At 52.3% G+C, this 15796-nt stretch overlaps 6 protein-coding genes across 6 annotated transcripts; 3 read left to right on the top strand and 3 right to left on the bottom strand.

Moving 5' to 3' along the window:
* Positions 1 to 319: 319 nt before the first annotated feature.
* Positions 320 to 3366, bottom strand: BO95DRAFT_477573 (chloride channel protein). The gene is made up of 7 exons (XM_025589994.1): positions 2773 to 3366; positions 2644 to 2711; positions 2230 to 2589; positions 2104 to 2181; positions 1725 to 2050; positions 1321 to 1675; positions 320 to 1267 (listed from the first exon to the last, which is right to left on the bottom strand). Exons 1-7 carry the CDS (start codon positions 3254 to 3256, stop codon positions 341 to 343), a joined length of 2598 nt encoding a protein of 865 aa, XP_025436507.1. The 5' UTR covers positions 3257 to 3366; the 3' UTR covers positions 320 to 340.
* Positions 3367 to 3645: 279 nt separating this feature from the next.
* Positions 3646 to 4863, top strand: BO95DRAFT_448350 (histone-fold domain-containing protein). The gene is made up of 4 exons (XM_025587826.1): positions 3646 to 3913; positions 3966 to 4051; positions 4126 to 4216; positions 4279 to 4863. The coding sequence occupies exons 1-4, from the start codon at positions 3841 to 3843 to the stop codon at positions 4596 to 4598; spliced, it is 570 nt and encodes a 189-aa protein (XP_025436506.1). The 5' UTR covers positions 3646 to 3840; the 3' UTR covers positions 4599 to 4863.
* A 283-nt stretch (positions 4864 to 5146) lies between these two features.
* rip1 (ubiquinol--cytochrome-c reductase catalytic subunit RIP1) lies at positions 5147 to 6809 on the top strand. The gene is made up of 4 exons (XM_025583867.1): positions 5147 to 5583; positions 5750 to 5838; positions 5920 to 6070; positions 6136 to 6809. The coding sequence occupies exons 1-4, from the start codon at positions 5292 to 5294 to the stop codon at positions 6315 to 6317; spliced, it is 714 nt and encodes a 237-aa protein (XP_025436505.1). The 5' UTR covers positions 5147 to 5291; the 3' UTR covers positions 6318 to 6809.
* Positions 6810 to 7029: 220 nt separating this feature from the next.
* On the bottom strand, positions 7030 to 8911 carry she9 (putative mitochondrion biogenesis protein (She9); the record flags this gene model as incomplete). The annotated part of the gene is made up of 4 exons (XM_025584723.1): positions 8495 to 8911; positions 8077 to 8413; positions 7404 to 7991; positions 7030 to 7340 (listed from the first exon to the last, which is right to left on the bottom strand). Exons 1-4 carry the CDS (start codon positions 8750 to 8752, stop codon positions 7030 to 7032), a joined length of 1494 nt encoding a protein of 497 aa, XP_025436504.1. The 5' UTR covers positions 8753 to 8911.
* Positions 8912 to 9151: 240 nt separating this feature from the next.
* Positions 9152 to 10067, bottom strand: BO95DRAFT_448348 (putative stress response RCI peptide). Its single transcript, XM_025587825.1, has 2 exons — positions 9928 to 10067; positions 9152 to 9861 (listed from the first exon to the last, which is right to left on the bottom strand). Exons 1-2 carry the CDS (start codon positions 9983 to 9985, stop codon positions 9407 to 9409), a joined length of 513 nt encoding a protein of 170 aa, XP_025436503.1. The 5' UTR covers positions 9986 to 10067; the 3' UTR covers positions 9152 to 9406.
* Positions 10068 to 13066: 2999 nt separating this feature from the next.
* BO95DRAFT_34275 (SH3 domain protein) lies at positions 13067 to 15610 on the top strand. Its single transcript, XM_025581973.1, has 4 exons — positions 13067 to 13531; positions 13586 to 13669; positions 13732 to 13894; positions 13947 to 15610. The coding sequence occupies exons 1-4, from the start codon at positions 13437 to 13439 to the stop codon at positions 15168 to 15170; spliced, it is 1566 nt and encodes a 521-aa protein (XP_025436502.1). The 5' UTR covers positions 13067 to 13436; the 3' UTR covers positions 15171 to 15610.
* Positions 15611 to 15796: the final 186 nt, after the last annotated feature.

The following is a 15796-nucleotide window of genomic DNA, read 5'->3' as shown; positions in this document are numbered from 1 at the left end:
GTCTTCTTTTTGGGCTCTATAAGAGAAGGAAGGGGGAGGGGGGGCTTTAGGGCTATTGTTCGTGAGGTTGTTGGTAGCTAGCTAGCTATACTGTACATGTGTTCGAGATGGTATGATATCTTACTCTTTGGTGGTTTTTGAGCAGATATTTACACGGGAGATGGGATATGGGCTTGTAGAGGGAAGGTGTTGCGATCAAGGTCCATTCTGGAGTGAGTATGGCTAGATCAGTACATTGTGATAACGTCAGTGCAAGCAATGTTGCGAGTTACGACCGTGACTTCTCGGTGATCAATAAATCTAATATATTTATTCGTATGTACTCTATACAACACTGCTTTCATCTATCTTCTAACTCCATCGGATCGTGCGGGTAAGAAGAAGACGATGCCGCTCCTTCCGGATGGTCGCTGCCAGCCGAAGCTGATGGTCGGGACTCCGACCTACGACTGCCCAGTCGGATCCGCGAGGCTCGCTCCCAGGAGAACAACGACCCTACCTGCTGCATCCAGGTCCACAATCGTTCCTCCAGCGTGTCGCTCGCGCGAGGATTCGACGCCCCTTCAAGGGAGAGCTGCGGGGGACTGGTCGCTGCCAGGGCCTGCTCTTCAGCCTCAACCTTGAACTGATATTTGAGGCAGTCCTTGACGGTGACCAGGCCCGTAAGGCGGCCGCGGTGTTCGACCACGATGACGCGCGGGCCCATCTTCTTGAAGATCTCCATCACGGTCTCAAGGGGAAGCCGGGGATGGACAGTCAGCGGGGTGTGATCAGCGTATCGGCTCAAGTCCACAATGCTCGCACCGGCGTTAGAGTGAATGTCATCGAAGGTTTCGGGCGCCAGGTGCTGCGAGGCAGAGGTAGAAGCCGCCGCCGCCGCTCGGCGAGCGATGGCGGCTTCCGCGGCTTCCTTGGTGAACACACATGTCGCATTGGGAGAGAGCAAACCCTCAGCTTTGGCACGGTCAATCCCGTATCGCAACTCCGTACGACCGATGTATCCAACTAGGGTCTTGTTTGTCCGGTTCTCGACAATGGGAAAGCCTTGAAATTGATTGTCGTTCAGGAGATGCTCCGCTTCGCGAACAGGAAACTCAGCTGCAGGGAGGGAGACTGGATCGGCTGTCATGGCTTGGGACACAGGCACATTGAAAACATGGTCCTCCTTAGTGTCAAGGAAGGGGAAGCCATTGGCCCAAATCATGCGATCTGCGATGCCACCATTTCCGAAGCAATCACCAACGGCCTTAGTGACTCCGACCACAATCTTCTTTACGTTAGCTATACTCATACTCCAGGTCGTACATTCGAAAGACTCACCATGGTTGGAAGGATGTAGTTTAGCGCGCCTGTTAATTCGAACATGATGACAGTCACTGAGATAGTCAAATGCATGATACCACTCAGAGCTGCTCCTGCTCCTAGGAATGCGTATGTGCCCGGTGTGATGCATGGGATGTCAGGCTCACAAGACGCGAAGAATTGGGATTTGGGGTACGCCTCATGCAAAGCTTGCACCAAAATGCCGACAAAGCGGCCAAATGATGCCCCGATGGCCATCGAAGGCACAAAAATACCGGCGGGCACTTTGCAGCCATACGATATGATAACCAAGAAGATACGAAGGATTGTAGCCACGGCCAGAGACCCCACCATCGTCCACCGATTCTTGGCCCTGTTTCCAAGTCAACAACAAGTCAAGGCAAGGAAGATGTGAGACTCACTCGCAGAGACCGTTATAGTCATGGCCACCCTCGCATTCACGGAACAGAATTTCCATCATTTCCGTCATGTTGATCCTCAAAAACATGTTCGGGTAGCAGAGAACAGCCGTCAAGCCTGCAAGTATGACCGATTCCATGACCGCATGCTGCGAGAGATACTTCTTCCTAAAGCCTTGGACCCGGAGGTTCCACTTTATAACAAGTGCCCCGTACAGTCCACCAAAAACGCCAATCAAGACAAAAAAGATCAATTCGAAGAAGTGCCAGGTTCGGTCATAATGCACCTGGAACATGACTAGTTGTCCAGTTCGGAAGGGGTTCATCATCTGCCAGCCAAGTCAGTAGGACTGCCTTCGTCTGAGAGCTGTGAATTACATACCGCCAACACTCCTGTGGCCACCAAGGCACAGAAATAACTGCGCCAGAGAGTCTTGAGCGGGAAATAGTTCGCTACCTCCTGTGCATTGTAAGTAGACGACACTTTTGGCCAAGTCAAGAGTCCTACCTCGAGAGAGAAAAGCACGCCGCCGATCGGACTACCAAACGCAACTGCCACACCCGCCGCCGCAGTCGCTGTCAACACCTCCCTTGTCTTCGCGGCATTTTGTTTGTATTTCTCAAAGAAGCGTGAGATCACATTGCCGGCACAAACGGCAAAGTGGACACTTGGTCCCTCCTTGCCCACAGAAAGACCGGATGCAATAGCCAACGGAAGTGCAATTGACTTGATCAACAGTGTCCATGCCCCTAGAAAGCCCTTCATGACAAACCCTGCAATGATACATTTGATTTCGGAGATTCCGGAGCCTGCGGCGTACGGTGCGAACGACTTAACAAGACTTGCGGCGATGAAAGCGAACAGTACCTCGAGGCAACCTTCAGCGACGCTCTAAACACGAGTGCAATAAGGCCAACATACCGCATAAAAAATGTAGATGATATAGTTCACGAACGAAAAGGACGTCCAGGGCTTCCACTCGGGACAACCTATAGTAAGAATGAGCTCACATTGGCCGATGCGACAGGAGCGACAACAGCGACAGCGTACCTCCCTCCGCACCCCAGCAGCAAAACTGCTCATTGAGATAGAACGCAGTCGTACAATGGCCCAGTTTGATATCGGACAACCACTCCGTGATGATGTTCAGCAAGGCCGAGATCAGGCCGATCACCGCGCCGACAATTGTAATCACGACCCAAGCTTGCCCAGCGTTATAAGATTCGCGCACCTTGCGTCTCCACCCAAAAGTGCCTTCTTGGTCCCAGAAGCCAAAGCCGTCTCGGCGTTTCGCTCGCCGTCGGGACTGTTCGTGGATCGCATCCTGGACCCAGTCGATGGTGGTAAAGTCCTCGTATCTCTTGATCTCGCTGATCTCCTCGGTGATGGCGGGGGCATGGCCGTTGGCCGTGGACGGGCGTTCATCGACGGGTGATGATAGAACAGATAAGCCTGATAACCTCCTCCAGTTCCGCCGCTCAGCCAAGACTGAGGGTGGATGGGCCGAGGTGGATGAGGCAGGTATGGAGTTCATTCCATCGGTTGAGTCGGCGACAAGAGCATGATCTGGCTTTGGCGTAGATCGGAGATGATTGCGACGGATGAGTATGGAAGAGTAGAGAGAGCTCCGTAGATGCGCGGCCGCCGCCCACGTGAGAGAGACGATAACAAAATGGAGGTGGAAAGGAGTAGGGATTCTTTCCGCTTTGGGGTACGGTACTATTAAACCTTTAACTTGTGAAGCGAGAAGACAAAACAATAATTATGATTTCTAGGGTCATACTTGGTAAATTGCCAGAGCTACACTTGTTCAGACGATTAACTACAGAGACACAAGTTCATAAGCATACAGAAAAAAAGAACCAAGCGCGTCCCACTCCACTGATCTATTGAGGATCATTCTTGGAGATTGGACCGAATTTCCACTTCCGCCACGCGCGGTGGGTTTCAAGGCCCGCGCGCGTCGCTATCGTCAACCCACTCCCGCAGACCACTTTCTCAACACCAGCTCACACAAACGTATACCGATCTATATAGTTCTTCTCTGAAGCTTCAAACCATACCGTGAGCTGCTCATTGCTGTTTTCCTGAGGGGAAGATTCCGGACGCGCCTGCACAATGCCTCCCAAAGACAAATCTGCGGCCGAGTCTTCGGCCTCCCAAGAGATCACCGGCCAGAGCGCTCTTCCCAGTATGTGGACAAGAAATCTCTCCAGCCGGCTTTGACTGATCATACTTGACAGTAACGCGAATTAAAAAGATCATCCAACTCGACGAAGATATTGTTCAGTGCTCGAGTAACGCCACGTTCGTTATTGCTATGGCTACGGTTCGTGCTTTGTTTTTTCTCTCGGTGGTCTCATGGAGGCACCTGCGGCTCACATATTGTCCCATGTCATGCAGGAAATGTTTATCCAATACCTCACCGAACAAGGCCATAATGTCGTCAAGTCGGAACGGAAACCACGCAAAACGATTCAATACAAGGACCTTGGTTAGTAGCAGAGAAGATCCTGACCCAAATACAGTGCAACAGGCTGACAGTTCTGGCCATAGCTACGGCGGTGTCGCGCATCGATAACCTCGAATTCCTCTCCGACGTGATCCCCAAGACAACAACGTACAAGCAATTCAAGGAGAAGCGGGCCAAGGAAGCGAGCAGAGAAGCCGGATACGAAAAGGGACAGCGCACCTTGAACGGCAGTATACCTCCGGCGCCAGAAGGAAAGCCCGAGGTAGACAATAACGAAGAGACTCAACCGGGCTCAGATGACAAACTATCAAGGGGTTCTCGACCACCAACGGTGACAATGATGGTGGATCGAACGGTAGAGGCCTCGACAGAGGATGAAGATGTAGAGATGGCCGACCAGTGACTGTGGCACATGATCACAATCTGATGGAGCATTGCATGGCATTGGGGAGTTCTTTGGGGGTCCGCTTGGTCGCAAAATTGGTTGATTATTGTTCTCTTTTCTTTTTTTTTCTTATCTCTTCATTATTGGTCCAAAGCAATCGGACCTCTTCATTTGGTCTCTGGTCAACCGCATTGGGAATCTGGATAATAGCATTGGACGGGGCGGGATCGGGACGGAGAGGGTGACAACTAATAGCATTGCACCAGAGTCCAGCGCAGTGCAATAGCTGGGTCAAGCATTGTATATACTCATTATATTGAATAAATGGTGTATATGGAGGATTGTCTAACAACGACTGTAATGATACCTACTTCTCATCATGCAGTACATAGATACCAATGATAGGTAGATTGGACGATAATCAAATGGCCATACGTCAGGTGAGATTCTGACTAAGACGGGTGCTGCGGGCCAATGAAATGCGCCGTGATTCCGATCGCTTGCCGTAGCGAAAGCTCTGGTTCGACTTTCCGTATGAGTGCCGGGCCTCCGACTTCAACCTCCAACCTCAAGGAAAATCAAATCCTCCTCCGATCTCCTCCCCGGATATCTCTCTTTCCTCCCCCCCCCTCCTCCACTCCCCACCCACCACTTCCTTAGCGGTCCCCTTCCTTATCCTCGCAATTGACTGTGCAATTGCCTCCATTCGCCATGTCTCTCGCCTCCGCTTCCAACTCCGTCCTGCGCGCCTGCGCTCGGCAACAACTCACCACTCCTCGCGCCGCCATCGCCTCCTACCAGCAGCGGAGGGGAGTCTCCAATGCCAGATCCAGCTTCGCCAGCCCCTTCACCCCCGCCGCGGACTATGACCAGACCGTGAAGATCCCCGACTTCAGCAAATACTCCTCCAAGAAGGGCCCCCGCTCCAACCAGGTCTTCTCCTACTTTATGGCTGGTTCCCTCGGTCTGGCCTCTGCCGTCGGTGCTAAGGCTACCGTTCAGGGTGGGTGACTCCGACTCTTCTCAATGTTTCGCATATGAGCTTGGACTTGTGTGGGAGGACGGTGCACAACAACTGGAGGGAATCAACGACTTCGATGGATGGGATTCATGGGCTGGCTTGCCTTGCCGCTCCGATCATTATCGCTGACGTGGGATCATATCAATAGACTTCCTGGTCAACATGTCCGCCTCTGCCGACGTCCTCGCCCAGGCTAAGGTTGAGATCGGTCTCGCCGCTATCCCTGAGGGCAAGAACGTATGTCTCCACTCCCCTACTACCCGGCCGGGTTCGCCCTCGTGCGACTGTGATATCTGACCGCTGTTCCCCCGCATACAGGTTATTATCAAGTGGCGTGGAAAGCCCGTCTTCATCCGTCACCGTACCCAGGATGAGATTGAGGAGGCCCAGAAGACTGAGTGGCAGTCTCTCCGTGACCCCCAGGCTGATGAGGACCGTGTCCAGAAGGCTGAGTGGCTTGTCATGCTTGGTATGTGCATCCCGTCGCCGACGACCACCTCAACTCGATCCCTAACCCTCTCCTCTTGCGTCTAGGTGTCTGCACCCACTTGGGCTGTGTCCCCATCGGTGAATCCGGTGACTTTGGCGGCTGGTTCTGCCCCTGCCACGGTTCCCACTACGACATCTCCGGCCGTATAAGAAAGGGTCCCGCTCCCCTCAACCTCGAGGTTCCCCAGTACAACTTCCCCTCCGAGGACACCCTCGTCATCGGTTAAACGGGACCCCGACCAAAAATCGAAACTTCATGTGCAATTAAGGGGTGAAGTGCGCTTTCCGCCAGCATAGAAAGAGCAGGCTAGCCAAGCAAACCCTTTTTTTTAGAGCGCCAGGGAAGGAATGACGGAGAAGGTTTGTGTGTATGTACGCGTGTGTTGTGTCTGTATGTGCCTGTGCTTTAGATGAAATCCTCTTTTTCTTATCTCTTTTTTTGTTCTCTCCGTCTTTTGTCAAGATATAAAGAGACCTTGTTTTAATATGGGATCCCGATAAAAACCGAGCCTCTTGATTCGTTTGTCATCCTCATCGTTTCCAAGACATCACCATCACAATTTGCCACTCACTTGCCTTGATTCTCTGGGTCCTTAGTCCTCTGGATATCAGGTTTGGGCATCCTCGGAGCTTTGAACGGCCACTCCTTGATACATGTGTAATCTTCTTTGCTGAACCTGCCATTCAATAGACAAACAAGAACATAACCACCGTTACAGGCTTTACTAAACCAACCTTCCCTCCCCCTCCCCACACCCGCTATATCAAAGTCGTTTGTTGATACGGGAAAAAAATAATCATCGCTTTATTTATGTCTTGGGAGGTCTTTATACAAATACATACAGGAGGACGTTCCTTTCCCGCCAACCACAAAAAGTCAATGCTTATTACATGAACATACACAAGAACGTCCATTTCAGCACGGTGCAACGGTACTTCTCACTGTGGACGAATGAAGAACGCTAGCAGCCCGATGACAGCTGCACCAGCGGCAGCGCTCTGGATGGCAAGGACAGAGTGATCCCGCTGGGTCATGGTGATCTGGCGATCACTGAAAAGGTCTCGGAGATAGCGGCGCGAGGATTCGATGAGGGTTGCGTAGGGAGGGATGCGGGAGTAGTGGGTTTTGCAGGTCTGGAGGACATTTTGTAGTTTGTTGTTGTTGGTGTTGTTGTTTGAGACGGGAGGTGCGGCCTGGGTTTCGGTCTCGGGCAGTACCGGAGCGGACGCCGGGAGGGCTGGGTTGGTCTCTTGCTCGTTCGGGATAGCTTCGCTGGCGGCGATGGCGGTGGTGGCCTCCTCTGTTGAGGCACCTGCTGAGGTTGCTACGGGGTCAGCAGCAGCAGCAGCAACAGGCTCGGATTCCGCCCTGCTGGCCGAGGCGGATGCCATCTGCTGAGAGAATTCGGTCTGCAGGTTCAGGATCTGCGCCTGGTTCAGGGTCTTTTCCTTCTCGATGGCCTCGATGACCTTCTCCTCGAAGCCCTTGACCAGCCGCTTGCGGCGCCAGGGTTCCACGGCGATCTGGAAGATCAGGAACAGGAGCACGTTGACCCCCATCAGGCCCCAGGTGCCCCAGGTGCTCATGCGGCGGATCTTGTCCGACCAGACCTGCTCCTCGTGGTAGCGCGACAAGATGCTCTTGTTCAGCTGGGCGGCGGCCTCCTCGGCCTCGTGCTCCGCCGCGGTCAGGGCCTGCTGCGCTTCGTTCTCGGCCACTTCGTTGGTGTGGTCGTTGCGGTACAGGTGGGTGAACCGCTCCAGGTCGGCGGCCGACCAGGCGTGCTTGCGCTGCAGGAGCTCGTTGACCTCGCGCTGCGAGGTCGATCGGTTATTGATGGCGGCGGCGTAGGCGTCCTTGGCGGTGCGGACTTGCAGGCGGGCGGCTCGAAGTCGTTCCTCTGTTTGTCAAACGAAAAGTGAGGTTAGAAATCTTGGACTGGTGGTGGGGTCTTATGTCCGGAAGACTGTAGCTTTTTCTCGTACCTTGGAATTGGATGTCCTTCTTCAATGCCTCAATCGCGGAGTAGCCCGTCAGGTCGTTCAGTCGCTGCCCGGCCACGAAGATGTTCGATTGGAGGTTGTCCATCACGACGCTGAACTGTTTGGCGAATTGCGACCGTCGGTTCTCCAGGTAGGATGGGAGACCCCCGAGCTGCGACCCAGATCCCGCGGCGTCTGCACCAGCATGGTCTTCCTGTTTCTTTCCCTCTCGCTCCGCTGCTTCGGGCCCAGCGGTGGTTGACGTCTGTTCTTCTGGAGGAGCAGCAGCGGCGGCGGCGGCGGGACTGTCTCTCCCCGCATCCGACTCAACATGTGGGTTCTGTTCAGGGATAGCTGATGGCGGCGGCGGCGGTGACGGTGCCGGGGTGTCTTTGGTGGGAGGGGCTCCCAGGATAATCACGTCTTGCTTCTTCTCCGATTCATTCGATGAGTACACCGAGGTTTGCGTCCGGAATTGGCGTTGCAGGCAGGTCGAGAAGCTCCGGGGTGTTGTTGTCTCTCGGCCAGGACAAAGAGCCTGCGGGACGAGACCGGCGGGCAGTAGTCGTAGCAGCGGTCTTCGCACCGGGCGGGAGGAGGTGGTAGTAGTAGTAGTGCGGCTAAGACCCTGGAAGCTGGACCGGATTGACTGCCTGAGCAGCAATGGCATGGACTGCATGACCGCTGCTGCTGCTAGGGCTAACAACAGGGGGTCAATGCAGATGCTGTATCTTCGTCGTTGTCGTTGTCGGTTTGCTTGGAGGTCGGACGAGTCACTCGGCTCAGATTCATTCCTCAGGCTTGTTTGTCCGGCCGGCGGCCGGGAAAGAAGGCGGTCATGCGGAAACGCCGCGCTTCTGCGGGCTTCTGGTGGACACTCCCCTCTCTACTAACTTACTTACTAGTACGCGGACGGATTATGCGGTGAGAGGGACTTTTGGGGAGGAGTTTGGATTTCTTGGTAGAACAATGGTGGTCTATGACCCTATAGCTACTTTGAAAGCTAATGCTAATATTATTCTCCTGGTTTATCTTCACAACAAAACATTAAAGAGCCAGATCAGCGAGCGGCCCCCGAGACGGGCCCGAAAGTTAGTGACCGCGCTGATCAAAGACAGTTAAGCAAATACATATAGCACATTGTCATTATCCATTACCATTCGTTGTAAGCAGGTGATCGTAGCTTGTGATTCGTAAGGCCTGGTGGGAGGAAAAAACCAACAGTATGTAGGACTGTGGAGACAATCCTTTTACTGGCCTTTCCCTAGCAGCAGCAGTATTTCGAGACAACAGACAGCAAGTTGCGAGGCAACTGCGTTTGTCCTGGTCTCATTCAGGCTTGGGCTGTTTGATGGTCTTGTACTTTGTGGTCTCCCTTCACTGCTTCGGCGTATGTGGGAGGTGGCCGCGCATCGGCGTGATCCCGGCTGCTGCTACCGCCGCCGCCGTCGCCTCCAGAAGCATGTTCGTGCTGTTGGTGAGGTGCAGGATGTTGCTGGTGAGGCTGAGCGTTCGCCGCGTAGGGTTGTTGCGGAGGCAGGGTCCCATAGCCCCGTTGGGATGGGTGCTGGATGGGTTGATGGGAGACATAGTAATATGTGACGCGACCGTTCTCGACGTCGCCCCTGTGATTCTCGGGGAGGGGCGCATAGCTGGGGTCATCATAGTCTGGCTCGGGATACTTGAGAATGATATACCAGGCGTGCAGGAGGCCCGGGATATAGGCGAGACAGCAGAGAGCAAGGTTGATGACCGAGTCAGCCGTACAGAGGCCTACTTTGATCCACACTGGACGCACGGTGTTAGTTCTTGATCTGCGGTTAGCACGGAGTCATGACAAGGTCTCTGGCTCACCCGCAATCGGAGGGAAGAAAATGGCGAGGATCGCTAGAAAGATGTCTGAACCACACATGTTCGCAGGTTGGTCGCAATGGTAGAGTCACTGGTAATGGGACGAATGCCTGATCATGCAAGTAGGATAGTATAGGACTGTATAGTAGCTAGAGAGGATCAACCTCAGACATGCGTTTGTTGTTCTGGTGGATCACAGTCAAGGTGTATTGAAAATCAGTGGTGGAGTGATGGCAGGACGGATGGATGCCTGCTGCAGGCTCGCGATCAGATGACGTCGTCCATGCCACTCTATCACCTGACATAGCGGGCAGTTCTCGATGCTGTTGTTTTTTAACAGTCAGCCTCAGCCTTCCACAACAGCATGAACAACATGAACAACATCCACTAATCTCCATCGTCTTGTACTCTACCACTAAAAATCTGATTCGCTCGACAGTGAGAGCATGGGACATATCCATCCATTTGTGATGCTACAACTCTCTTGTCAACTGGTGCTAACTATACTCATAGTCAAGAGTCGCTGGCTATAACCTATCCAGTCATGAGACATACTTCCTCATGTCGCACAATATAGATACACCGCTGGGTATATGATATGGACGATATTTAGTGTTGTATAAAATAGATCTTTTCTTCGTCTGACTCGCGGGCGCGGAAAGCAATTTCGGACCTACGGCGGCGAGGTATATATAACCAGCTTTTGCGCATGAGAATGGACCCGTGCCTCTCGAAGATTGGGAGTAAATACAGTATGATCAACAGGCAACCTATCTCAGGAAGTCAGTGACGCTACAACCCAGATAATCAGTTCTTTCCCTTCCGATATCACTGCCCAAAGCAGGGCGTCACCATCGTCTTAAGGTAGATTTCGGGGCCGAGCTCTGTTGCAGTGGCGGAGACCCAAGGACCCGCCTCGAGAAATCTAGAGTTCACAACATCTACACATATGATAACATGTCGGGAGAATCACCCGACATCAATCCTTATAAGTCCGGGGATTGTCTTTTCCACTGCTGGGTCTTGATCTGAATACGAGGCTCGGGTATATCTGCGGAATAAATGGAGGAATCTGTGAGGCATCTCATGGCGGTCTGAATCTGCTCGCACCCATCCAACTGTCATCTGGAACCAAGCATAGTACTGCACGATCCGAAAACCACGGCTTACAGCCACCTTTATTCCAGACCGAGACAATATCCAATTGACAATGAATAGTCAGGCGACACCAAGCTCCTTACATCCTTTGGGTCTACTTTACTATGGTGTAGTTTATCAGAGACCGCTATACAAGACGCAAGGGTGGTAAGGTTAGGTGCTCGCAGAAACTCGAATAGTGTTGACATGGTAGGTGGTCTCCGGCTGGAACGGCTCTACTGCCAGCAATTGGCCGGGAGTTGAAGGCTGGACTGCATAGCCAAAAGTTAACCTAGCCAGAGAGGCTACCTTACGTGGTGAAATTGAGGAAGCAGATCGTGGACAAATCTCTGTCGATGTCATGACTTGGATTGTGAGCTATCGCAAATGGCGATCGGCCCAACAGCGGCAGTGTCAAGCAACCTAGCATTCCTAGTGGCTGACGTACAATTAGCAATCGAACCTGAAACAGCCTAATGAGCTCCGAGAATCACTTGAATAGATGTGTATCATCAAGTCTTCATCAGTTGAACTGAAGACATCATCAATGGGCGATCATAGCCAGGTCAAATGGTGAACAAGTAACTTAATATACCTCCCCGTAATTAACAGATCAATATGGAGGCTTCCATATCCGACCCGCCGAGTCCCGACCCCCGGGCCCAAAAGGGAGCCTTCCATCTTAGGGCTAGAATGATAATTACCTATCTAGCGTACCACAGGTTGGAGTTCTGGTTCAGGCTTCGTTCCCGTGTTTGCAGTCCCGACTCCCTACTGAATTGTGCTGTTGTAGGTACGGATACTTCGTAACACCTTAGTCAATAAATGCCTGGCTACCAGGGTGTGGAACGCCATACGGACCTTTTTTTGCATGCTGGCTCAACCCAGGGTTGTAGACAGGAACAATTCATCAGCAAGGTGGATCATCATCAGATTGACTGTAAATGCCCATCTCAGTTCATGCTTCTGGCACTAACAGCCTCACAAGGTCGAGGTGTGCCACGTCAGTTGGGAACAATACCTTCCAGTGACTTGCCATGCATCACAGAACCTTCCTAACCATCCGGATGATAAAGTTTGCGGTTCCTGCATCTGTCTTCTCTCCTCTCTTCTTTCTCAATTTTCTGCTCGCATCTTGACATTTAGGCTTTTGTTGAGCGTCTGAAACGAGCTGTATACAATCACTTAAATTCCGGTGGTGTCTCAAACCCCGCGACGACGAATTGTGCGGACTGAGTGCGCACTCAGAATTATAGGATACGCCGAGGATCGTTGCAGTCAAGACCCAAACGTATGTGTTCTGCGATTGTTCTTTGTCTGGACTCTGGAGCCGGTGATGGGTTCGATCTACCTCGAAGCTCACTTCCGGATAGCCTGTGGAGCTCGAAGCTGGGGGGGCCTCTCGATCTAATTCTGATTCGATAGGAACCTGCTCCCTGCCAGCCCGACTTAACTCGATCGGTAACAGAAACTATTTTGTTCCTGGATGTGGAGGAACTGAATTTGAGCGCTTGTGCTGTGGATGCAGGTTGAATTGAGAAGACGCCGGCCGCTTTCGCGAACCGCCCGCGCCAGAACCCCCTTATTAACTTCAGTAGTCTATTGACTCTTGTCAGTCCCCCAACTCCCAATAGGTTGGTGATTGCACATCCTGAATTCTTCAAACCCTGCGCGCTCCCCATCGTTCGGATCTCAATTACTGTTGCCCTTTTTTCGATCGCATAAGTTATCGATGGAAGGTCTCTACTAGCTATTTTTAAGTGTGACGAGCGACTTTGTTTTCCTCCAGCGGCAGTCGAGTGAGGATGCCGGGAGGGGAAAGCACGGCCACCGACTCCAAACTAGCCTGGAGGTTCAAATCAGCTCTGACTCGTGCTTGCCTTCTTACTTCACATCCACTCTTTGTCTTCAAGTTACCCTTTTCTCATCAATTCAGTTGTCTACTGAATTTCTAGCCCTCTTCTCTCTGGACGACCTCAATTGACCCGTTAGCCTTCAGATTCTAGTCGCTCGTTTGACCGCCGGCTTTTGAGGCAGATTGGGTCTAGCCCATTTGCCGTCGTGCTATCATTTTCGCTTCCCCAGCTCTCCGCAAATCCCCGTGTTTCTTTAGTCGAGACTTCACTTCCTGCAAGCGTCCTAGTTGGAAGTCCGTGTGCGCGTCGAAATTCATCATCGAATCGAACAATCCCAGCCAGGTCCAGCTCTGACGGCGTGCAACAGGAAGCGACGAGAAAACCATGGGGCGCGATTGCTGATATACTGCCTCCCAAAGACAAAACCGCAAACTGGATTTGAGTCTGTCATACGCTCTCTAAACACCACACCAGCCCTGTATACACACCTACGGGAAAGCGCGGTTGAGTGCTGCAACGATGTCTAGCACATGCATCTCACTCTCGGGTTCGACCCAATGCCCTGCGTTCAATACCTCCTCTATATCAACCAACTCAAGTCTCTATACGGATTTGTACGTATGCCCAGCTGTTATGTGAAGTACAGTGACATGCTAAGCGCTCCCTAGTCCATTCATGCAATATGTCTCCAACTTAACGCAGTTCGACCAGGAGCTGAATACCTATGTCATGCAGTCTTTTGTGAAGTCAAAGTGAGCCTGCCCAGCCCTCTATGCTACCAACTCAAAATTCTCACGAGTCCCTCTCTCGGCAGATACGTGGATTATCTAGGATGCGAAGGTGCCAACCTCACTGACACTAGCGACTTTTATGCCCGCTACACCACAAGTGTGATCTGCAGTAGCTTGGTCCAAAGCTCAAAAGACGACTGCAATCTCTCTGTTCAGGATTCGAGACCGCTTTGCGCTGACGCCTGCGTTAGACTCTCATTTGACCAGGACATGTTGTTTGCATACTAACATAGAATAGGCTCAGATGGCTGAAAGCGAAGAGGCCATAATCACCGACTCCGACCTTTGTCCTGAAAGGGCTGACGACTACATGGCCCAGATTCGGTCCGACTTCACCATTTGCGCTCTTCCTGCTGACTCAATCACTGTGAGCTGCGTCGCCGGAGCTGACAATGAGCCGGAAAACTGTGGATTTCGGTCCAATCTTTTTGGGCTGTGTGCGCATTGCAAAACGAGCTCGACCAACACCACCGACTCCTGCTGCGAAAGCGCAGGAGCAGCTACCCGATGCTCGAATGTAACCGTTCCCTCTTCAACGATAACACCGATTTTTACGTCGACGTCAACATCAAATTCAACAGCTGGTGCTTCGGATGGCTTATCTGGTGGAGAGATTGCAGGTATTGTGATAGGATCCGTGGCGGGGCTTGCTTTACTGGCTGCCCTCGCCCTACTCGCTTTCATCTGCTTGCGCCGCAAGCGCAAAGCGCGTGATGAAAGTGGCCTCAACCAGCCGAACCCACAACGGAAGGGGTCTCCATCAATGCAACAGGCCCAGGTAAACAATGGCTATGCTGCCATTCCTGGAGGACGAGTCGCTCGAATGTCTGCTTTGCGCGAGGTGCCCAATTTATCACCGGCACGATCCCGTCTTTCGGCCGCCTTATTCGGGGGCGGAAAGTACAGCGACTCTTCCGACTCAGAGTATGGTGCAAGCCCGGGTGCTATGTCCAAGAAAATACCCCCAACAACTGGCAAGCGTCACGGCTCGCTATCTAGCAACTCAGCCTTGGCTGGTATGGGCACTGATAGCTCACCGCGCTCAATGGGAGCCGGTCACTACTCGTCACCTGAAGGCGTGACAAGCGGACAGTCGGAGCAATTGTCTTCTTTCCAGGACTATTATTCGCCGGATGAGATACATCCCGGTGATAAGGTGGCCGTACTATGGGCATATCAACCTCGAGCAGGAGATGAATTCGCACTGGACCGAGGCGAGATGCTGAAGGTGATCGGTATATGGGATGACGGATGGGCTACCGGCGTTCGCATTCCCGAGAGCGTCGATGACCATGACGCTAGACACCATGAGCAGCGCGATAGCGGTGTCTCGAATGGCTCACAACGGCCGGCCCCTTCTCCGCCTCCGCTAGGAGAGATCAAGGCATTTCCACTCGTCTGCGTATGCCTTCCGCAACATTGGCGCAAAATCATCGACGGCGGCCACGCGGAAGAGGATTGATGAGACTTCAAAGCTATTATCCTGGTCCAGGTGCGCAGCCTTATAGGCCTGTGTTACTTCTAGCTTGGTCTTCCGTGCGCGCTTGATTTGAGATTGCTGTTTACAGAGCGTTTTCTGCAATTAGCCCGGCTTTCCCAAACCGAGAGCCACGGACTTGACAGCTACTTTCAAACATGGCTTATCGCTTCAAATCTCGGGCATTCTTCATGATGATTCGATCCGCAGTCTTATTCTTCCCAGGCCTTGCTGGATCGCACTGTCAAGTTGACGACGTTTCATGAGACGATCTGATTTTTATGCCCTTTTAAATACTTTCTTTTCGATCTTCATATTCTTATATACCCAGTTGTCAAGCGTGTGGTGCAGTTCTTGTATCTAGGCACGATTTGCATATTTCTACTTCAGCGTCTCGAGCGTGGACAATAATGTCCTTACGCACTCCCATCTTACGCATCATGCGACGCCGCTCAGCATCGTTTTATCTAGTTCTTCACAGAAATAAAATTATGATGTAAGCATATACACTCTGGCAAATGGGTCAATATCCGTGTTATCATCGTTTACACTCGCATCGTGTCTTCGAGCGACGGCTGTGAGGCGATACTAGGTACATAGCTATCGAATTT

Source organism: Aspergillus brunneoviolaceus (genome assembly GCF_003184695.1).
Source record: "Aspergillus brunneoviolaceus CBS 621.78 unplaced genomic scaffold BO95scaffold_115, whole genome shotgun sequence".
NCBI classification, from domain to species: Eukaryota; Fungi; Ascomycota; class Eurotiomycetes; order Eurotiales; family Aspergillaceae; genus Aspergillus; species Aspergillus brunneoviolaceus.
This window is presented reverse-complemented; position numbering and strand designations above follow the sequence as displayed.

Bases quoted from the DNA above. Each gene is read 5' to 3' on its own strand.
- BO95DRAFT_477573 (XM_025589994.1), bottom strand. From the start codon at position 3,256: ATGAACTCCATACCTGCCTCATCCACCTCGGCCCATCCACCCTCAGTC. The intron at 2,590-2,643 runs GTATGTTGGCCT...GGTTGCCTCGAG, and splicing joins TCATCTACATTTTTTATGCG to GTACTGTTCGCTTTCATCGC. The intron at 1,268-1,320 runs GTGAGTCTTTCG...AACGTAAAGAAG, and splicing joins ACTACATCCTTCCAACCATG to ATTGTGGTCGGAGTCACTAA.
- BO95DRAFT_448350 (XM_025587826.1), top strand. From the start codon at position 3,841: ATGCCTCCCAAAGACAAATCTGCGGCCGAGTCTTCGGCCTCCCAAGAG. The intron at 4,052-4,125 runs GTTCGTGCTTTG...CATGTCATGCAG, and splicing joins TCGTTATTGCTATGGCTACG to GAAATGTTTATCCAATACCT. The intron at 4,217-4,278 runs GTTAGTAGCAGA...TTCTGGCCATAG, and splicing joins GATTCAATACAAGGACCTTG to CTACGGCGGTGTCGCGCATC.
- rip1 (XM_025583867.1), top strand. From the start codon at position 5,292: ATGTCTCTCGCCTCCGCTTCCAACTCCGTCCTGCGCGCCTGCGCTCGG. The intron at 5,839-5,919 runs GTATGTCTCCAC...CCCCGCATACAG, and splicing joins CTATCCCTGAGGGCAAGAAC to GTTATTATCAAGTGGCGTGG. The intron at 6,071-6,135 runs GTATGTGCATCC...TCTTGCGTCTAG, and splicing joins TGAGTGGCTTGTCATGCTTG to GTGTCTGCACCCACTTGGGC.
- BO95DRAFT_448348 (XM_025587825.1), bottom strand. From the start codon at position 9,985: ATGTGTGGTTCAGACATCTTTCTAGCGATCCTCGCCATTTTCTTCCCT. The intron at 9,862-9,927 runs GTGAGCCAGAGA...CCGTGCGTCCAG, and splicing joins TTTCTTCCCTCCGATTGCGG to TGTGGATCAAAGTAGGCCTC.
- BO95DRAFT_34275 (XM_025581973.1), top strand. From the start codon at position 13,437: ATGTCTAGCACATGCATCTCACTCTCGGGTTCGACCCAATGCCCTGCG. The intron at 13,532-13,585 runs GTACGTATGCCC...AGCGCTCCCTAG, and splicing joins TCAAGTCTCTATACGGATTT to TCCATTCATGCAATATGTCT. The intron at 13,670-13,731 runs GTGAGCCTGCCC...CTCTCTCGGCAG, and splicing joins CAGTCTTTTGTGAAGTCAAA to ATACGTGGATTATCTAGGAT.